The sequence below is a fragment of the Mustela nivalis genome (genome assembly GCF_964662115.1).
Source record: "Mustela nivalis genome assembly, chromosome: 3".
Lineage (NCBI taxonomy): Eukaryota > Metazoa > Chordata > Mammalia > Carnivora > Mustelidae > Mustela > Mustela nivalis.
In genome coordinates, this window is record NC_139022.1 from 101,745,713 (window position 1) to 101,766,927 (window position 21,215).

Consider the following 21,215-nt stretch of genomic DNA (forward strand, 5'->3'; position numbering starts at 1 on the left):
ATTTAGAAACCAAGGTAAAAATGTAATGTTTAAACAGAAGCTTGATTAACTGAGCATGCTTGCTTTTGCAGGGTAGCAGGTATGAAATGATCCATCACAAAAGGGTGAGAGGAAGGAATTTCGACAAAGAATGAATCATTTAGAATACCTTTCCTTTAAGGAGTAATTCACATCATTTCTTCTCTAGCGCAAAAATAACCTCCCACCCCCAGCCGCTGACTCCTAATTGTTGATGTATAAAGGAGAGCTGATTTTCCACTAGACCTTCTTAGTAGTTACTAATAAATATACTAAACTGCCATCTAGAGGTTGAGCACTGCAGCAAGTCTGTTACATAATGTGATCCTTTTTGGAAAACACATACCATCTACACTCACACAACCTCACCAAGACATACAAACAAGTGCATACACACACGACACATAGCAAATTAGAAACAACAGTATTATTTTAACTTAGTACAGTTCCATTTTGAGACAGTAAGTCATAAAGAAAGGCATAACCCTTTTTGTCTTATAAGGATATATATACAAATAATGGATTACCACATATATAATTTGAAAACAGAATCTTCCTCTACCAGCACCTTTGCACATATACTTAATGCACCTGTACTCACTCTTAGTTTATAGTAGACTTGAAAAATCGTTAGATTATAGGAAAAGGAACAACATCAAAATGGAAAAAACATGCTCAAAGAAACATCCACCAAAGCAAAGGTTCAACATAAGAACAATGAATTCCAAAGTACTGGGGTTGAGAAAAAAAAAAAAAAAAATCCAAAAGCACAACGTTTGCCAACACAGGACTGCACCAGGTAGTATTATCATATTCCATCTTCAAAATAGTCCTGCAAGGGTAGTATGATAAGCCCTGGACCAGAGTCACACAGATAGTAAAGGGCAGGTCCCAAACTGAAATTCAAGGCTGTTTGCATCTTTTACCTGCATTCTGCAGTCTGCCATAAAAAGATCCTTGAAATGAGGGTGGTAGCTGTTTGGAGGGTTTGGGTTAGATTTTCTCAGGTCTTCTGTAAATCTTCTAAGACTCCACTATTCTTTCTTTAACCAACTTTTCATTTTCCTGGAATTTTTTTCACCCTACCTTATACTGGAATGCAGAGTATGTGAGTACTTGCTCAAGTCTTAATTTAAATAGCACCTAACATGATTAAGCTCCTGTAGTATCTTACAAAACAGTTCACCAAAGTCCTAAAAATAAGAACAAAATTGTCTAATTCAAACATTACTCTTCCATAACAAAACAAAAAACCCCATGCACATAGTACTAAATTAAAAACTGTAGAAAATGATGTTATCATGCCTCTGGAAGCAAATTACTTGACACACAAATTTAGAGTTGAACAGAGGTATACAGAACACATACCTAATTCAACAACCAGCAAACCCCTACCAAGAAGAGCTCATACACTGTGCAAGGGCACAGTACACACAGTGGGATGACAGGAGAGTTGACAGTGGGCATGGCCCCTCAGGTTGATGCTGGTCAGAGGAAACTGTCTTGCTTTACCTGTTTATGGGAAGCCTGCACTAGGAGGACTTCAGGTTTAGTTTGAAAGCAAAATCAGGTGACAGCTTTTAAGAAGGAAAGCCCAGTAGATTCATAGTACTTCGTTAAACTTCCTACCTCCGCAGTTGGTAAAATCTGTGGCATGTGGTTGTACTTCATTAATGAGGGAAGGAGGCAAGGAGAGGAAGAACAGGTTCAGAGTATTCCAGTCATGCCATCAATCTCTGTACGAACAGAAGGATTAGGTCCCTGTGTTTGTTACATTTGTCCTATGCTTTCTGGTCCTCCAAGATTACTGAAACACTCAACATCCCGGTTTGTACCTTTAATTGCTTGAATGTGTATGTATATGCATTTGTGTTTGCTCTTTCTACAGTCAAAAGCAAACCCTGTGCAGGTAAGGACTGTGCTTGTCTTGGCCCCCATGCCAATGCCAGGAATGGGGCGTGTAGTACTCCACGTAATATCTCCAAATGTATGGACTTCTGCTGGAGTCAGCTAGTCCTGGAAAAAATAAAGTATTCTAATTGTTTCCTTTCCTCAAGTATAAACACCTCCTCTCAAGAGACTACACTGATTCAGTGCATCAAAACGAAGCCTTTTGTTTCCATTACTTTCCATATGGTTTAGTGGCTCCTCCTGGAAAACATATGGGAGAAAATATCCATGTGTCACATCTGTGAGAAATTTCTTTAAACAAATCCAGAGATGCTGGGAGGAAGACTCCACCATGATCCTTTAGCTTGAACAAATATTTTCCTTACTTTTGCTCATTAATTTCCATAAAATGCCGCACAGTGGAGTTATTTAGAGTGACTGAAGAGAGGTCCCGATTGGCAAGTATTAGTAACTCACATACCACTACCATGAACAGCTACTTTTAGATGGAATCCCATTTCTACCCATGAATTTTACATTAAACTCCCTCAAAAAGAGGTGGCATACTTTAAGGAAGAAAATGATAAATCCAGCCCTTATTCAATTAACCAACATAAAATACAGACCTTCAAATGCTCGATGCTATGGCAAGATAATTCAAAAAACACCAAAGATTGTTTCTATATTAAGACATAAGAATGATTCTTTTTTTTTTTTTTTTTTTTTTTAAGCTAGAAAAAGGTTAGGCTACCATCCAGATGATGCAAAGTAAGGAAGATAATTTATGTCAACATGCTGTTTGTGAAGTGGGGCTTCTTCAGCAAGTATGTGCTGGCCCATCCATCTAAAAGGCTGTCAGGGATACTGCTGCTGCTTGATTGAGAGAGGTCCTCCCATTCAATACTGGGTTTGGTTCCTCTGCTAGGACAGATTTAACAAAGTACCACAAACAGGTGACAACAACTACAGAAATTTAGCAGCTCACAAGCCTGTGAAGAAGCTGTGAAGTTCAAGAGCAAGCAGTTAGCAGGGTGGGTTCCTTCTGAGGTATGTGAAGGAGAATCCTTTCCATGCCTCTGTCCTAGATCCTGGGAGTTTACTAGCCATCTCTGGTATTCTCTGGCTTGAAGACACATCACCCTCATCTCTGCCTTCATGCTCACATGATGCTTTCCCTGAGTACCTATCTGTCTCGGTATCCAAATCTCTCCTTTTCATAAGGACATTGGTTATACTGAATCAGGGCCTACCCTCATGACCTAACTTTAACTTGATGACCTCTAGAAAGAGCCTGTTTCCAAATAATTTTGATTTTTAGACACTGGGATTAGAATAGAACTTCAACATATGAATTGAGGGATATACAATTCAATTCTTAATAAACAACTTCTAAGAAAGTAAGAAAATACTCCTCTTTGTACCATATTGTGGCAACATCCTACAACTACTGCAAGTCATACACACTCATTTAAAGCCTTACAATAGTCTTAATGCTAGAGTCCTGAAATGGAATTAAAAACAAAAACAGAAGACAAATTCAAAGCAGTATCACATCAATTTAATGGACAAGATATCTTGACCTAAACAACCTTTCACTTTGGAATTGAAGAAAGACACAAGAGTTTCTACTAATGTTAACTTTTCAATGTTGGTAACAACAAAATCCTTTTGAAGGAAAGATATGAAAACATCAGCCTATGATATATTTACTCAGAACAGACCAGGGGTCTTCAACAAATTCTCAGGTCTGAACCTCCCCTAAAACTAGTTTTGAGAAAAGGAATCGAAGAAAGGCACTGGAGAATAAGGGACAGATAAGATGTGAATATGTGGGATTAGGAAATTATGTGAAGTTACTATAGAAGGCTGTAAGATACTGAGAAGAGACGATAGGCCTAGTTGATATACCAAAAGAAAAGCAATTAGATATAAGAATTAAAAGTAGATTTCTGAATTGTATTCAGTTTACAGAGAACCTCAGACATAAAGTTCAAGAACTATGGATCTAAATCTCATACCTCTGAATTAACAGTTAATTTTATTCCCAGCTTGTTCCTGGGTCAAAGAATCACGACACTTCTTCCTTTAGGACATAAATGTCAGAGCTTAACCCCTTCTCATCAGCATTTCAGGAAGAATAAATTAACAGCAATGCATTGTCATACAATGAAATAAGTGATAAATACCCCGTTGCTTTCTGACTCATGCTAGTCTCTCTAGAGAGAGAGAAATGAGTGTCACCTTAAAAATAACAGGGAGAAGAGATGTACCCCCCAAAAAACACAGCATTCGTGGGACACCTGTGTGCAATGTGCCTGTGCTCTTCTGTACTGCCTCTTTAAACTGTTAGCCATGTGAGGATCTTCTGGAGGTCACAAGGCAGTAAATATAAGAACAGAAGCTAGTTTGCAGCTTTGCATCCATTTGTTTATGATGCCATGTGCAAGTGAGTATAATGAGAAAGCATTTCTTAGATTTCACATCTAGCAAGTTGAACACTCAGTGGTATCCCTGAAACCTAAGAAATGACAGCCCTGCGCTTAACGCTGGAAACGTTTCTAACATATCCTCAGTTTGCGGCAGCAAGGTGCCCTGCAGTGAGTGCCCATGCACCTCGGTTCAAATCCCTCCTGAGCCCTGGGGAAGACTCACACCTCTGAACTACAGATTCCTCACCAGTAATGTGAATTAACTGGAGCACAGTCCCCCTAGACTGTAGTGAGGATAACATGAGAATGTATGAAGAGCATTCAGCTTCTACAGAGTGTTCTCTTACTGCTAGATCCCTCACCACTCTTCCACCTTTAGCTTAAAAAGTGAATTTTACCATGGTTGCTGCTGTTGCTTTTTTCCTGGTCATCTCTTATGAGAGGTTGGAAATTACCTCTTCTACTATATTCTTCTCCTCCATAAGGGTAAGATTTAAGCTCCTTCATAAAGAAGCCTCGTTTTTTTTTGGGGGGGGGGGGGGTTCTGTTTTGTTTTACTGTCATTCCTAGTCACAGTGTTTTTAGTAAGGAAACATTTTCATACCCTGAAAAATCTGTATTGTGATAGGCGTGGTGTTTACTGCATCCATTATTAGTGAGAATAAAGGACAAATGAAGAGCTTATTCCAAAAGTGGATTTCATAGTCTCTCTCCAGGAGGGTCAGAAGGACTGTGTAGGTCTGGGGCAGGGGCCAGGAAGCTGTAGTTCTAATGAGCACCCCATCGATGCTGAGTGCAGGTATTTCTCACCACACAGTCAGACATGCTGACGTAATAAACTGAAAAATATTGACCGGCTGGAATATCACTTCCTAAAAGCTATAGCCTCTGTTTAAAAAAAAAAAAAAAACACAAACATAAAATATCAGCACTAAGTCTAAAAGATACAAGTATTCAGAATAATCCTAAAAACCCACTATGTCATATATTTTAAGTAAAAAAATACTACTTTCACGTGCATGTGTACCTTAATAGAGTAAAACACTAATAGCCGCTACATAAACATTTATAAAGAGAACAATTTCCCTTTTACTTCCACATTTCCTAAGTGCTAAACTTGCATTTTGTCCTTCCACCTCTCTAGCCATTCAGGTACAGCTGAGGTATCAGGAGAATACCTCATTGGAAAAGCAGTGGGAATCAACTCCTTGCTAAAGCACACTGGGGAAAAAACCAAGGTGTGTAAGGAATCTTCCAGAGGAGAGAACTCTGGGCATAGTTCCCAGGAATGTTGCCAATGAACCCATGGAAATGTTTTTCCTTCTCTCCTTAGTCCCTTCCTGGATGGGTAAGAAAAATGCAGAAAGACACTAAGTCAAAACAGGAGACAGATAAGGAAAAATGCTGCCCAACTATAACCTAATCTTTGAGATCAAAGATAATGACCTATATTAAAAAACAGAGAAGTTTTTCATATATGTTCTATGTTATTTTAAGTAAAAGTCAAGAGACACAGAAGATGCTCAAGCTCAGAAAACAAAGTTTCTTAAACTCCCAGGTCCTAGAAACAGGATGCATGCATGGCATACCTAACAGGGCCATATGGGAAAGAGCCAGCAGCCACAGGGCTACTTGTTAAGAGTAATGAGGGCACAGCCTAGCTGGTGGTTCCTGTTGGAGTTTCCAAGGGAAAGGCAAAGCACATCAGGGTCAACAATTGATCCGCTAGTTTGAATAATTTCAGGGAGCTCTAAACTATAGGAGTGGCCCTCCTTGCCTGGTACCTGAACCTCAGATAATTAAAGCAAAGAAATATTGCCTCTTGGGGATTAAGGGTTTCAGTGGAGGAAGCCTGGCTCTGAGTTGGTTAATTTGCCTATCAATGGCACGCTCCTGGCTGTGCCCTTTGCTATCTCTAAGAATTAGCTGGCTCAGAAGGGGATTAAGGTGTCCTAACACCACATATACAGAAAATTTAAAATATAAGCAATACAACAGAACTAGCTACTCACCTCCTGCTTCCTAAGAGGAAATTTAGCAGCCTCTTTCTGAACCCAGACTAAAAACCCCCTCCCGTCATCCCCAGGGAACCAGAGACAGAACTTAGGAGAAATCCACTTCCCAAACCCACTCAGTATGTTCTATGTGACACATTTGCCTTCAGCTTATAATTGGGACATACAAAGCTTTTAGGTTATAATCAAGGGGAAAGATGGTAGGAAGTACTCGTGAGGTGGAAATGAGACAGAGGCACCACGTTGAGTTTTAATTGCCTAAAAAGCAACTCTCTAAAACTTCTGGGAAAACTTCTGAGGAAGAAAACAGGAAATAATTCAGTTTCAGAAATCATTTCTGAGCTGGTTTTCAAATAAGGGACAGCTGCAACATGAGGCACACCTTCTTCCAAATAACCAAAGAGATGATAGTCTCTAGAAACAGTTGACAAACAGCAAACAACTAACTCTGCTTTTAAACATATGTGTCTTCTCCACCTCTTTCATGGATGCCAACAATGTGAATTCCCTTAGATTCCATACTGAGAACAGAGACGCATACAGGTGCTTAGAGTATCCTGAGTTAGGATTTGTTTAAAATCAAGAATAACCAATTTCAGTGTGAAGAAGACCCTATGAAATTCCCCTATGCTACCATAGTTCAGCTTATGTCCTCATGCACCCTTTCCCTATTACCCTCCCACATCCCCAAACACAGTGAAGACCTGGAGTACTCTTTTCTTTATAAATTAGTTTACTTCTCATCATTCAGAGTCTAACCTTATAAAATAATCAAGTCTGGTGAACGTCGGGACAAGCTAATTAACAAATAACAGCTAACACTTGCTGAGCGTTTATTATTTGCCTCCCTGCCAAGCATTTTACGTGGATTATCTCCTTAAATCCTTACAATTCTAGGAACTAAGTACTATTACTAGCTTCATTTTCCAGATAAGGAAATCAAGGCCCTAAGTGATTAAGTAGTAATAGCAAAAAGTCACATGGCTATGAAGCAGCAAAGTCCAAATTTAGGGCCCGGCTACCTAACTTGAGAGTCCAAGGTATAATGATTAAATGCTGAAGAGATGAGGTAGTTTCCATGAACTTCTGATTAAAGCAAAAGTGCATGCTCCCTTCACAGGAGCTCGAGCAGCCCCCAGCAGCCACACTGCAGGGAGACAAGAGGGCATTAGAAAGCATCCCAAACATGCCAACACCACAGAAGGCACTCAGTCTCTCCATCTTCTAGAGTCCGGAAAAAGTGGCCCTAAGTAAATGTCCCAGAAAGGACAGAAGTACTGACTTCACAAAATGGGGGGGGGGGGGGGGGTTAAATAAAGGGGAGAAATGGCATTATAGGAGAATCGGGTTGAGATTTAAGGATCTTTAAGGCTGGCACTGTTGATCTTGAACAGATAGCACAAAAAAGCTTAGCACGTGGCTTTCACTCAAGGAATTAACCTGTTGCCAAGTAAAGTGTTTCAAAGAATTGGAACGTTGTCAAACTAGCTTAACACCATGAAATGGCACAACTTAATGAGACTCCATAAATATTGAGGACTACAACACAGAGCTCCCTCTACAAAAAGTGATTTTACAAGTGGTTTGCTGCCTTTCCTGGGCATATACACACAGTGGTAGGTAAAATGCTACAACTAAAAGCTATCTTTTTTTAACTGAGTACAACTTGTTCCATCGTTCATTTTACCTGATTCCTTTCAGACCATTTTTTAAATTTAAAAAAAATAAGTATTTTTAATGTAAAAAAATCTCAAATAGCTCATATAATCATGCTGAACAGTTTTCTTTAAACATCTACTCCACCTCCTAAGATAACAAACATTACTTCTCAGGAAAGCCCTAATGTTAAAGCAAACCAAACCAGAGGCTCAGTACTGAACCTACAAGACAGGAGAAGCTATGCTAATCCTTACAGACTAGCAACTGGCCTGAGGTCTATTCTAAAGTGAGTATTTGGAAGAGGAGGGGTGGTGGGGGATCAGAGGACAGAAAAGCTCTGACTGAATGGAAAAGGTAAAAAAATCCAAATAATCCTAATAAAAATCCCCGTAATATCTGCTCCTGAGCAAAGTGTGACTGCTACTCACCTGTCTACTGCTTCTACGTCAAAGCAAAACCTCTTCTCGATAGAGTCTGTTTTCCGCCGGGTGCAGGATTTCAGGGTGACAGATTCATCTTCTCCCTGTTGGGAGCATAGAGACTATCAAAATGAGGCCTGACCACAGGCTATGCTATGTGCCTCTCCAGCATACCACAAACACACCACATCAACCAGAGTGATCACCCATCTTCTCAAGCCTGAGTGTTCATAACACACAGGAAGGTGGAATGTTGACCAAAAACCTTCCCTCACCCACGAGCCTCACACAGCTAAAACCTGTAAACCAAGTTTGACTTTGAGCCAAATATCTCTTGTTTTAATTTGGTTCTAGAATATCATAACGATAAGCATCAACCCATGCTACATCAACTCTTGTTGGCAATGTTTGCAACAGGTTTAATTTGTGGGTATTTAAAATTTTATTTATTTATTTGAGGGAGAACAGGAGTGCAAAAGCAGAGGGATGGGCAGGGGGGAGTCAAAGGGGAAGGGAAAGGGACAAGCAGTTTCCTCACTGAGCACAGTGCCTGATGGGGGACTCAATCTCATGACCCTAAGACCATGACCTGAGCCAAAACCAAGTATTTTTAATGTAAAAAAGTGAGATTTTTTTACATGACTGAGCAACCCAGGCACTCCTAATTTGCAGGGCTGATAAGGGTTAAACCAGATGACCTGCAGATCTCCTGACTCTGAGTTTCTGTGTTTCACTGCCTTCACTTTTTCAGGAAGGCCTTTCTGGACCAGGTCAAATATCCCAAGACATGTTCATATAGCACCATGAACTTCATCTTTCACACAGCACTAACTGTAGCTAGAACTGTCCATTGATGAGGGCGATGATTCCAATCATGTCTCCCTCCTCCTTAGACTGAAGCTCCCTGAGGGCCGGGACTGTGTCTGTTCTTGCTGATTCCTGTGTTCCCAGAGCCCATATAAGCCCTGGAACAGAACAGATGTTCAATAAACAAGTTCTTAACACCTTCACAGGTGTATATAATGTATAATAAATTGTACATGTCAATTTTTGAGTTTTTAACTTCTGTATCTCTCCAGAAATCAAGACCACAATCAAGCTAATGAACATTTCCATCACCCCCAGAAGTTTCCTTATCTGTTGAATTCCATCTCTCCACCCTGTCTACCCTCAGGCAAATAGTGAATCTGCTTTCTTGTCATACAGATTAGTTAGCATATTCTATCATTTCATATAAATGGAATCACACATATGTGCCCTTTTATTTCTGACTTTTTTGACTTGGCACAATTCTTTTGCAATTCACATGTGTTGTGCAAATCAAGAGTTTGTTTCTTTTCACTGCTGAGTAGTATCCTTTCATACAAAGGAATCCAACACTTTCATCACATAGTGCTCTTTTATTGCCTAAAAACATAAGGGTTTCTGTCCCTGATTTCTTCTCTTTTTCCCCATATAAGAATGTAGGGTTCCTGTTTCTCTTGCCTTTGCCAATCTTTTTCTCTAAACAAGGGGGAAAACTAGTAAACTTGCCTAATTTGTTGAACTAGGAAACGTGACTTCCTATGGTAAAACTTAACCACCCCCTAGTCAAAATACCACACAAAACACAGAAGACCTAGCGAGAGATGGTTTATATTCACCAGCTTTACATCTACTGTGTTTTTTAGGAGGTGGAGAATAGCAGGTGGAAAGGTCCTGTGATCAGGGTCCATGGAGCCTGGGAGGAATCGAAAGCCAGCTAGTATGGTTCAATCCCAGAGTGAAAGGCAAACTGGTATGAAAGAGTCTGAGGGAATCAAGAGCCAAATCATACACATTATGATCCATCAACCTGAGAGCATGGGGAAAATAATGAAGGGTTTTAAGCAAGGGAAGGGACAAGGTCAGCTTTGGACTGCTCCAGACCTCACACAGAGAGAGCTGCCTCATCTCAGAAGCTAGGATACAGGAGAATTCTCTTTCGCCACAGGCAGTCTGATCTCCAAGATGGTAGAACAAATCTGCTCACATACCCTTGCCTGAAGTTAAGAGAAAAGCAGGTACTTTTACAGGAAAATAATCCGAATGAAATGGACAGCAAAGTGAAGGAAAGTGAAGTGAAAAAGCATGTTAGGGGGAAAAAAAATCCATCCTATTACCTATGTTAAGTCTACCTCCACTTACTAGGAGAGCTTTGTACAAACACATATATCATATGTAAAGATGTCAAATGATTCTCCCGTACAAACCAAGATGACATCACCTCCAGACAGTCAGTCTTCCACTTCCCTCCACCCTAAAGCTGAGGAAATAGAGTGATGTCAAGGACAGCCATTATTTTATATATTTTTCTGTTATTATTGTTACTATTATTAGGAGCAGCCACCTTCGATTCAGGAGATGCACACTCCAGAATCAGGGTCTGAGTACTGGCACTGTAACTCACCAGTTGTATGGCTTTATAAATCACTTTTTCTCTCTAGAGACCTCGATTTCCTCCTCTATGAAGGAGAAAACTGGATTAACAGGATAATATAGGACAATACGTGGACTTGGAAAAATAGAAAATAAATTTAAGGAATTATTAGGAAAATTAATTATTGTACTATTAAACTCCTAATTTAGAACTCATTGTGTGTCAAGCTCTCTTCTAAGAGTATATATACTAATTCATACAAACTTCTTAACAACCCAGTGAGGTGTTTACTGTTAATTCACAGAAAATGTGGGAGTTCCACACATCCACTTCTCAGTGGGATAAGACCAAACAGAAAAAAGTTCTTCTTTGAAGATTTAGGAAACCACAAGGTCAAAAGTCCCAAAATAAAGAGTGTGAGAGAATAATTTAGGGATGCTCATTTCTAGAAAGACAGATTGGAAAAGGACAATGGCTCAACCCAGGGGAGCAAGTCTAACTCTTATTTCCATTGTTTAAAAACTAGGGAATACCCAGTGATTAATGTTTAATATCTCTTCCGACTCCTTAATTTCTTTGTTTCTATATTTGAACAATGTTGTTTTCCTGACATTACTCCACTCTTAAAATATTAAAAGAGCTTTGGTATATTCTTCTTTAATACATGGAAGGGAAAGAGATGCTGATAAATTCTGGTACTGTGGCCTAAGTAAAAAAAAAAAAAGCAAGGAAGAAAAATTGGAAGTGGTACAGACTAAGGGGGGAGTCTGATAGAGTAGCCAACGGTAATGACAGATGCATCTAACATTACTGAGCTGGGCAGTCTAATTTCAAAGCTGGTGTTCTTAGCCTCTGCAATGCCTGCCCCTCTGTAATGCCCTCACAAACCCAACATACCACACCACAGTGTGCCACAGAGAGAACCAGAGATGGAATACTTATTGGGGACTAATTCATCAACATATTAGACACAGCTTAAAAATTATTTAAACATAGAATCAAGGAAATTATGTAGAATGGAATCCAGAAATACAGACAGATGAAAAATATAAATGTTTCTGTTAAAAATAGTTAGCTATCTCCCAAAGGAGTTATGCCCAGGAGACATGGAGAGGAGGCAAGATTCAAAATTATAAATGATAAGAATCTCCCAAAGTTACTAAAAGACACCAATCTCCAAATACAGTAAGGCCCCACATTCCCAAGAACAAAAGCATGAAAAAAAAAAATGGGACCATCATTATGAAATGTAGAAACCAAAAAGAAAAAAATGAAGACATTAAGAGCAGCCAGAGAGAAAAGACACATTACCACAAGAGGAAATGCACTCAGGCTACAGCTAGGGAGCCCAGAGGAAAAGAAAAAGGCACAGTGACAGCAGGGCCTATATGGACAGAGCCGGCTGCAAGAGTATTTCTATCCTAACATTCTTCATACCATGTGTCTGTAATATCCTTCCCATTAAGGGGCTGGTCTGCATGCTCTCCCCATGAAACTGGATGGGCTTGGGTGAGCTTCAAACAACAGAGCAAAAGGAAGGCTGTTTGACTTATAAGGCTACAGGCAGTCTCCGCTTTCTTTGCTGGAATATTCACTCTTGACATCTGTAGCTGCCCTGAGGCCACCATGCTATGAGAAAACCCAACCAATCTTCCACTGAGAAACGAGATGGACAGACCCTGAGACAATACAGAGCAGGGAGGAGAGAGGGAAGGGGAGGAACAAAATCAGGAGAAAAACAAAATCATCACTGACCAGTTTCTAGTGACTTCAAACCCTCACTGCTCCAGCTCCTACCACCATCTGATTGGAAGCCCCTGAGAAACCCTGAGCCCAAAGCACCCATCCAAATGCTTGCCCAATTCCTGACCCACAGAAACTGTGAGAAATACTAAAATGACTGGTGTTGTTTCAAAAATTGCTAAGTTTGGGCACCTGGGTTGCTCGGTCAGTTAAGCCTCTAACTTTAGCTCAGGTCATGATCTCCAAGTCCTGGGATGGAGCCCTGAGTCAGGCTCCTTGCTCAGTGGGGAGTCTGCTTGTCCCTCTCCCTCTGCCTTTCTCACTGCATCTCCCCTTGCCTCTTCCCCTCTCCCCCAGCTCATGCTTTCTCTCTCAAATACATAAATAAATAAAATCTTTAGGAAAAAAGAGTTAAGTTTTTCGGTGATCTGTTATACAGCAACAGATAATCGGGACACCTACACGATAGCTGGCAGCCCTCTTTGCATCAAGTAAGAGTGACATCCATCAATTTCATAGGACAAAGCCACCCAGGGATCTCTAGCATCTAAACACATTTGACATACTTAGTAATGTATATTTATGAAATACCAGAATCCTTCTTAGTTGTAGTTCTTAAAAGAACTTTAAGCTAAGAATATTCGCTTTGCTATAATTACTGTCTAATTACTGCTATAATTACTGTCTACTATTCCTCCTGAAATTATTGTATAAAAGTGGGAAAATTACAGCAAAGCAATCTTGAGAAAGAAGAACAAAGTTGGAGGTACCACAATCCCAGATTTCCAGATATACTACAAAGCTACAGTGATGGGGCACCTGGGGGCCTCAGTGGGTTAAAGCCTCTGCCTTCAGCTCAGGTCATGATCCCGGGATACTGGGATCCATCCCCGCATTGGGCTCTCTGCTCGGCAGGGAGCCTGCTTCCTCCTCTCTCTCTCTCTCTCTCTGCCTGCCTCTCTGTCTGCTTGTGATCTCTGTCTGTCAAATTAATTAACTAATTAATAAAGCTGCAGTGATCAAAACTGTATGGTTCTGGCACAAAAAGAGATATATACCTCCATGGTACAGGATAGAGAATCCACAGATAAACCCCTATCTATATGATCTATTAATCTATAACAAAGGAGGCAAGAATATACAATGAAGAAAACACAGTCTCTTTAACAAATAGTGCTGGGAAAAGAGTCACATGCAAAAGAATGAAACAGGGATATAAAAAGAAATATTACTCAGCCATGAAAAACAATGACGTATTCCCACTTGCAACAACATAGATGGACCTAGAGGGTATAATGCTTACTGAAATAGGTCAGACAGAGTTAGACAAATACCATATGATTTCATTTACGTGTGCAGTTTAAGAAACAAATGAACCAAAAAAAAAAAAAAAAAAAACAACAGATGGACAAAAAAACTGACTCTTAAAAATAGAGAACAAACTGGTGGTTACCAGAGGGAAGGTGAGTAGGGGCTGAGTGGAATAGATGAAGGAGTTTAAGAGCACACGTACTGTGATGAGCACTGAGTAATGTATATAATTGTTGAATCATTATATTGTATACCTAAAACCAAATGTAATACTGCATGCTAATGATACTTCAGTTAAAAAAAAAAAAAAAAACTTAAAAACAAGAAAAGAAAATGACAATGACACAATGAAGGTGTTGCTATACATACGCATTATAACCTTCCTATTTAGCCAAGCAAATCAAGCATGAAATTTTAAACATGAACTCACCCCCTTTCCTCCTGATTTTTGGTCAAATGGTACCATGGTAATTTGTTTGGAATCCCGTTGATATGTACAGTAGTGCTTCACCCAAGAGGTTCCAAAGTGACCTGCAAGGTAGGATTTCCCATGAAACATCTCTATGTGTCGAAAGCATACTGGAAACACACACAACCCATAACCCACAATGCTCACCTACCCTTAAACCATTTCTCGGGGCAATATAGTCTCCACCAGCTAGACTGGAATAGGCAGAAATCTGATCCCACAGGCTGGAAATGGAAGTGACCCCAAGCTTTCCCCAGGGACCAAGGAAAACTGTTTCCCACTAAATGCAAGATCCAATGGGTCTTAAAATACAAGGGAAGTAGAGGTTCCCTGGGGAAATTAATTCACTTTCCCATCATCAATCTCCACTTGAAGTTTCCTTTCTTCCCTGACAGGAGTAAGATGACTGAAGAAAGAACACAGAAAAGCTCCTCGAAGTGCCTGTCACTGTTCCCATCTGGCATGATGACTTCATGCTTCCCACACAGCTGCTCTGCAACTCTCTGCAAAGACATACAGGGGTTCTGACCTACTGCCAAACCCCTAATCTGTACTTTAGCAAAAGTCAAGATGATCTGAAAAGCAGACAGGCAAACTCTGACACAGAGATGTAAATGGAAGTAACTATAAATAGCCAAATGTAATCTAAGGAGTCTGTCCCTCAGTATTATCCCTCAGGGAAGAGGAAGAATGCCCTTCAGTCAAATCCTAACAGTCTCTGATTTTACCTGGTGGTTGGCAAATTACCTTGTTTTTTTTTTTAAGATTTTATTTATTTGACAGAGAGAGATCACAAGTAGGCAGAGAGGCAAGCAGAGAGAGAGAGAGAGAGAAGGAGGAGGAAGCAGGCTCCCTGCCTACCGGAGAGCCCAATGTGGGACTTGATCCCAGGACCCTGAGATCATGACCTGAGCTGAAGGCAGAGGCTTAACTCACTGAGCCACCCAGGCAGCCCCAAATTACCTTATTTTGAATAATAAAATATCATTAGGGAAAGAAGGGATAATCAGCATTATAACCTTCCAAGGCCCTCAATCATTTCATTGCCTTAGATGCTCACAGAGATCACAACACAGAAATGTTTTCTGGGTGTTTTTTTTTTGTTTGTTTGTTTTTAAGTAGTAATAGGAGATTTAATAAAGATTTTGTAGCTCTTTTTCAGGGTTTCAGTGCTCATAGCAAGTGTTGAATAGCACTTAGGAAACTAAAAATGTAAAAAGCAACATAGTAAGTATTTACATTGAAGCATCAAAGACAAAAATACCAACCATTCTAATTTATTTTTGTGGCTCAGAGAAAAAAATCCAAGGACAGCACAACACAAAGATTCCTCAAGTTCTGTATCTTAAACCATTTGATTAGCCAAAGAAATAAGGATAATACTGGATTTGGATTTAGCCTACTGAATAACAGAAATACCTTAATTCCATCCTGAAAACAAAAAGATGGATGGATGGATGGATGGATGGATGGATGGGAAAGAAGAGAACGAGGAGAGGGAGGGCAGTCGCCTCGTTGCAGTACACTAAATGGCAACTAATAAACATGGAGGAGTTACACAGCTGAGAAACCGCCATTTTGCAACCATCACAGTAACTATCCTTTTAGGCAAGAACTGCCAGTGGATGCTAACTCTAGGCGGGGACAAAACCTGTTGAGAAAGATATAGTCTTAAAGGGTCTCCCCATAGACTGTTAATGAGCTACAAGGGAAGAATCTTGACTGTACAGTGGATAAACTAAATGATACTTTGACTGAGTGACCAAAATTAATATCACCAGTGAGGGGCAGACAGCCTTTCTTTGCCACTAGATGTGGTACCCAGAGAAGAACACAAATATTACTTTTGTAAGACTTGACAAGGGATCCCTAAACTGAATCTAATCATTGGGAAACATGAGACAAACCCACACTAAAGAAAATTCTAGAAATGAACTGGCTTATTCTCTTCAAAAATGTCAACGTCATGAAGGACAAAGAAAAGCTGAAGAATTATTACAGAGTAGATCATGACAAGTAAATGCAGTACGAAATCCTTTCTAGACAGAAGGAAAAGAAAATGCTTTATGAGGGCATTACTGGGACAACTGACAAACTGGAATATGAACTGTCATTTACATTAAGTACCTTATTAATGTTAAATTTGCTAGATACAGTAACTATACTGTGGTTACATAAAAATAATATTCTTATTTTTGGAAAATACACACTAAAGAAAAGGAGCATGGAGTATGGAATCTGTTCCAAAAGGATTCAGAAAAAATGGCAATGTGTGTATGTCTCTGTGACTGTTATGTGACTACATACATACCCGGAAAAAGAAAAAACTCTTTAATTGTGGAAAAATTGTAAAAATTCATGCATCTAGATAAAGAGCATATGGATGTTCATTATACTCTTCTTGCAATTTTTTATTCAAGGTTCAAATTATTCTAAGCAATAAGTTACCAAAACTTTCAAATAGAAAGAGCTATATCCCATTGATATGCTCTAGACTCAGAGGTTTGAGAGTTAAAATCTTGTTTTAATGATAATCAAGACATTCATGTTTTAAAAGGCACATGAAGTATTTGAATAAAATTGGATTATTAATGTGAGTGCAGATTTTATATATGTAAGTGAATAATATTAACAAATTAAGTATTGTAAGTGGACTCTGAACTATATTCAAGTTAACCTTAAACTTTTTGGGCTGGATCTTCTCATTAGGCAAAAAAGTTAACATCTTACATTGAGGCTTACAGAAAACCCAATACTACAGTACCTTCCACTTCTTACAAACCTCAACAAGCTCATCCTTGTAAGAATAAAGGGAATAAAACCCCTCAAGATAACCAATGCGTCCAACCTCAAACCCCACTTGTCACAAGGCAACAATTTTGGGGCCAAGCAAACTTTTGAGCAATCACTAGCTAGAATAATCACTGAAATCAAGTGTTTTGTTCCATTAGTAAGCTTCTAGGAATGAAGACATTTGCCTTGCCCTGAATCAACAAAAGGACAGTAAAGAGTACGAAACCCACAAAAATCTGGGAGGAGTAACACATCCAACTAAAAAAGGAGGAATGGAAGATTAGGAGAACTGTCCATTAAAGAAAAAAAAAAATTGACTTTCTTCTATCACTAGCACTCTATGAGCTAAGTCTGGAAGTGCTACCCTCATAGCACAGCCCTATTAAAAAGCCTTTCCCCAGGCCTTGCACAGTAGTCTGAGTCATCACAGAGAAGGCTAGGTGAGCAGCACCTGGTGTTTCTTTCCTTGACATCTCATGGGCAGGACAATGGGTTTCTCTTCCTACCTCTCAGAGTGAGTTTCTATTTCTACTCATAAAATTTAAGTGTTGAAATGACAGCAACTAAATAAAGTGGGGAGAGGGCCTAAGTCATGACTGTTTGGTCCCTGCTGAAACAAGTATTTAATGGAACAAATTCACTCCATAATAACTCCACCCAAGGATATGACTGCTAACATACGATAAGGTCAAGCATGCAAGGCCCTTCCAGAGCCTCTATACCAAGAGTGTGAGAGACAAAGCCATGCTAAGGGTGCAGACATGTCAAGTGTGACACTACAGAGAAAAAACACCACCACAGAGCCTCAGTGAATTCCAGGTTCCCGAGGGAATTTCCAGTTACAAAGAAAATAGAACCCATCATGAGGAGGTAGACAAGACCTTTGGATACCTTTCCCTTAAAAAACTCAACTATCAACTATCAACTACTCTCATTCACCCAAATCTATATTTATAGAAGCTGTGCTCTAGGTTAGGCACTACTAACTATACCCTCTACCTCCTGGGTAAAAGGCATGCCAAGCTATTGGCACTCACGTTTCTCCTGAACGTATAGGTACCCTTCCATGGTGTAGGGACTGATGGTCTTGTGCTCAAGGGGGTTCTCCTTCATCTTTTTCATCAGTGATTCCACTTCTGACCTGGTGCCTTCGAAGCGATTTCTTGTCTAGGATGAAAGGCATTTTATTTAAATCAAAGAAAGGAAACCTTGTTCCCATCTCTAACAATTTATAACATCAACCTATGGAAACCTAAAACCAGGTAAGGAACATTCAACCACCTAGGAATTAGGCAAATATTCACTTTCAAGACCTACCTTTTGACCTTAAAGTCCTATACCAGAATGACTCTCAAACTGTCAAGACCATCAAAGTCACCTGGAGAATGTGGAGAAAATACAAATGTCCAGGCCTCGTCCCCTGAAGATTAATTTATTACCTCTGGACCTAGAAATGTGTATTTTAAACAAGCATCCCAAGGGACCCTGATTCAGATAGTTCAAAAAATGGTCCCCAAGGTCCTGCTTCACTATGTGGCTGGCTTTCAAAACAGAGGGACTTATTTCTCCAACTGCAGGAATGCCACTTGCTGATGGTTCATAGGTGGTTCCCTCCTCAAAAAGGGAGCTTCCTGGGCGCCTGGATGGCTCAGAGGGTTAAGCCTCTGCCTTCGGCTCAGGTCATGATCCCAGGGTCCTGGGATCGAGTCCCGCATCGGGCTCTCTGCTCAGCAGCGAGCCTGCTTCCTCCTCTCTCTCTCTCTGCCTGCCTATCTGCCTGCTTGTGATCTTTGTCTGTCAAATAAATAAATAAAATCTTTAAAAAAAAAAAAAAAAGGGAGCTTCCTCACTCAAGGCAACTCCTTTCCCCCAGTATAACCTGCACACCATGACTAGTCAAGGCTAGGGCAAAAGGGGAAGGGGCCCAAAGTCTGGTACCCTTGCTTCTATTGAGGCCACTGTGAAGGTCCGTATCAGCTCCAGGACACCCCAGGGCATTGACTGAGGCCTCATAGCTAAACTTCTCCTGCAAGGGTCTGCTGTCCTCTCTCACACAGGTGATTTTGCTGATGTTACTCCCCTGTAAACCTGCTACATGTAACCCTCCACTTCTGAGTCTACCTTCTGAGGAAGCTGGCCTAAGGGGAAGCCATGCTTTGTGAAACCTTGTCCTCTGCAACTTCCTGTTTTCCGAAACAACACAGAAAACCATGGCAGGGCAAGCTTCAGGCTTCTAAACCCATGCAATACAACTCACAAGGCAACACTTGGGTTTCCTTTCTACACAGCATCATCTGGAGACAAAGACAACATGCAGACTAATATAGCCAGCCACACAGTGAATCAGGGGCTTGAGATCAGGAACTGCTAACCAAAGACCCTTAGTACAATTCTGAGCACCAAAAGGTCCCACTGATTAATATTTGGGGAAGGAGACAGAGTAAAAGGCTCTGACTTGGATTTCCTGTGAGCATTATTGAAAGTTGAACAAGATCATATCCTTTGAGTGGAGGCCAGCATGTATGCCCCACCCCCAACCCCTGAACACCCTCCAAGGTCTCTTGTGGCCAAGTAGCTAGATGCACAGAAGGGAGGCCGGACCTTGCACTGCCAAAGGAAATCCTGACTCTGGTGCTACAGATTTAAAACAAAAATATCAGCAGGACTTCCGAGAACATAAATAGTGCTTAGAAATAATGGAAAAGAGGATGATGTTCTAACCTGGGGCCACCAAGCACCCTACAAATACCTGCCCCCAGCTGCCCTTTGAACCCAAGCGAGACCCATCGTCCTCATCTGTGTTCCAATCCAAATAAGTGATCTCTATGCAATCAGACCCATACTTTGTGTTCTTTCCTTTCCTCAACCAGGGAAAGGAAGCTTATCCCTTTGCCCACTCACATTCTGTATGCTAATGGTCAATTCAGTCTTGAAGTCGCTGAAATCCTTGGCCAGCTCATAACCATGGTGATAGAAAGTGAAGAGTCCTTGCAAGAATGCCAGGAGCTGCAATGAAAGAAGAAGGGCAGAGTCCACATTAGCATGCTGAACAGGTATTATGCAGCTTTAACCTGAGTTCCGAACCTTGATCTGAAAAGCTAAAATACGGTAACAAAAATGGCTATCACCTACTAAGCTTCCTTGAATGCCAGGCACTGGTAACATATGATTGCTCTCACTAAATGCTCCTAACAGCCTAGCATGTAAGTACTACTGTTGTCTCCATTTTCATATTGAGAAAGCAAGTTCAGAGAGGTTAAGTAACTTGCTCCAAAAGACAAAGTAAGCAGCAACCAGGATTTGAAACCAGGTCTCCTCACCATCAGCATCCAAGCTCTTAATCGGAGCCTCAGTACCTTCAAAGAAAATCATTTCTTCAGAAATTGAAGACCAGTCTCCTTCAAGTCCAACACAGTCTCCATCAAATACATCTGTATTATCAGGTTACCACCCAGAAAAGTGTAGTTATATTGACAGCCAACAGAGAGAGGAGAAGAGGAAGATGGTATGTCCTGAGTTCGCAGCATATAACAGGCAAAGCTAAATCAAAAAAAATCACCCGGCTCAGACTTCAGCTCAAATGTGCTTCTGGGCTGTCCCTAAACTATCCACAATAAACACTAGGGATGCTATTATTAAAATATTCCCATGTTCCCACATCTTCAGTTATGACGGTTTCCCTAAATTATCATCCCCTCGAGCTCAAAAGTACTAAATCCATTCACTTTGTAGTCTTATATTCAGTGAAAAGTGAAAACATCTACTCAGCCTGATTCTCACAACACACCTTCACACTCTGAGAACTATGAATGTTCCCTCCCTGCGCCCTGCCAGTCTTCACTTCTCTAGGCTCAACCAATATTCCTACCTTATTTCCTCCCAGAACCTACACACAAAGCTACTGTTGTTGGGTTTCCCTGGCCCCTTCCCAAGTTCTAGGCTTCCTGCCTCAGTTCCAAATTTCAACCTGGAGAAAGGATTGTAATAAAAGCTTCAACAAGGTTTTAGACAAACCAGAACTTTACCTTGTCACAAGTTCTGTTGTACTGCATTTGGGGACTCCATCCCTGT

At 40.4% G+C, this 21,215-nt stretch overlaps 1 protein-coding gene across 5 annotated transcripts in view; it reads right to left on the minus strand.

The window, feature by feature from the left end:
* ARHGAP26 (Rho GTPase activating protein 26) overlaps positions 1–21,215 on the minus strand; it is a 445,382-nt gene that overhangs the window by 292,954 nt on the left and 131,213 nt on the right. For all 5 annotated transcript variants that reach the window (XM_082725247.1, XM_082725249.1, XM_082725248.1 and 2 more), the window contains 4 exons: positions 20,046–20,150; positions 18,182–18,311; positions 14,313–14,413; positions 8,440–8,534 (listed from right to left, as the gene is read on the minus strand). In XM_082725247.1, the coding sequence (XP_082581373.1) occupies positions 8,440–8,534; positions 14,313–14,413; positions 18,182–18,311; positions 20,046–20,150 (431 nt within the window). The remainder of the gene's footprint in view (positions 1–8,439; positions 8,535–14,312; positions 14,414–18,181; positions 18,312–20,045; positions 20,151–21,215) is intronic.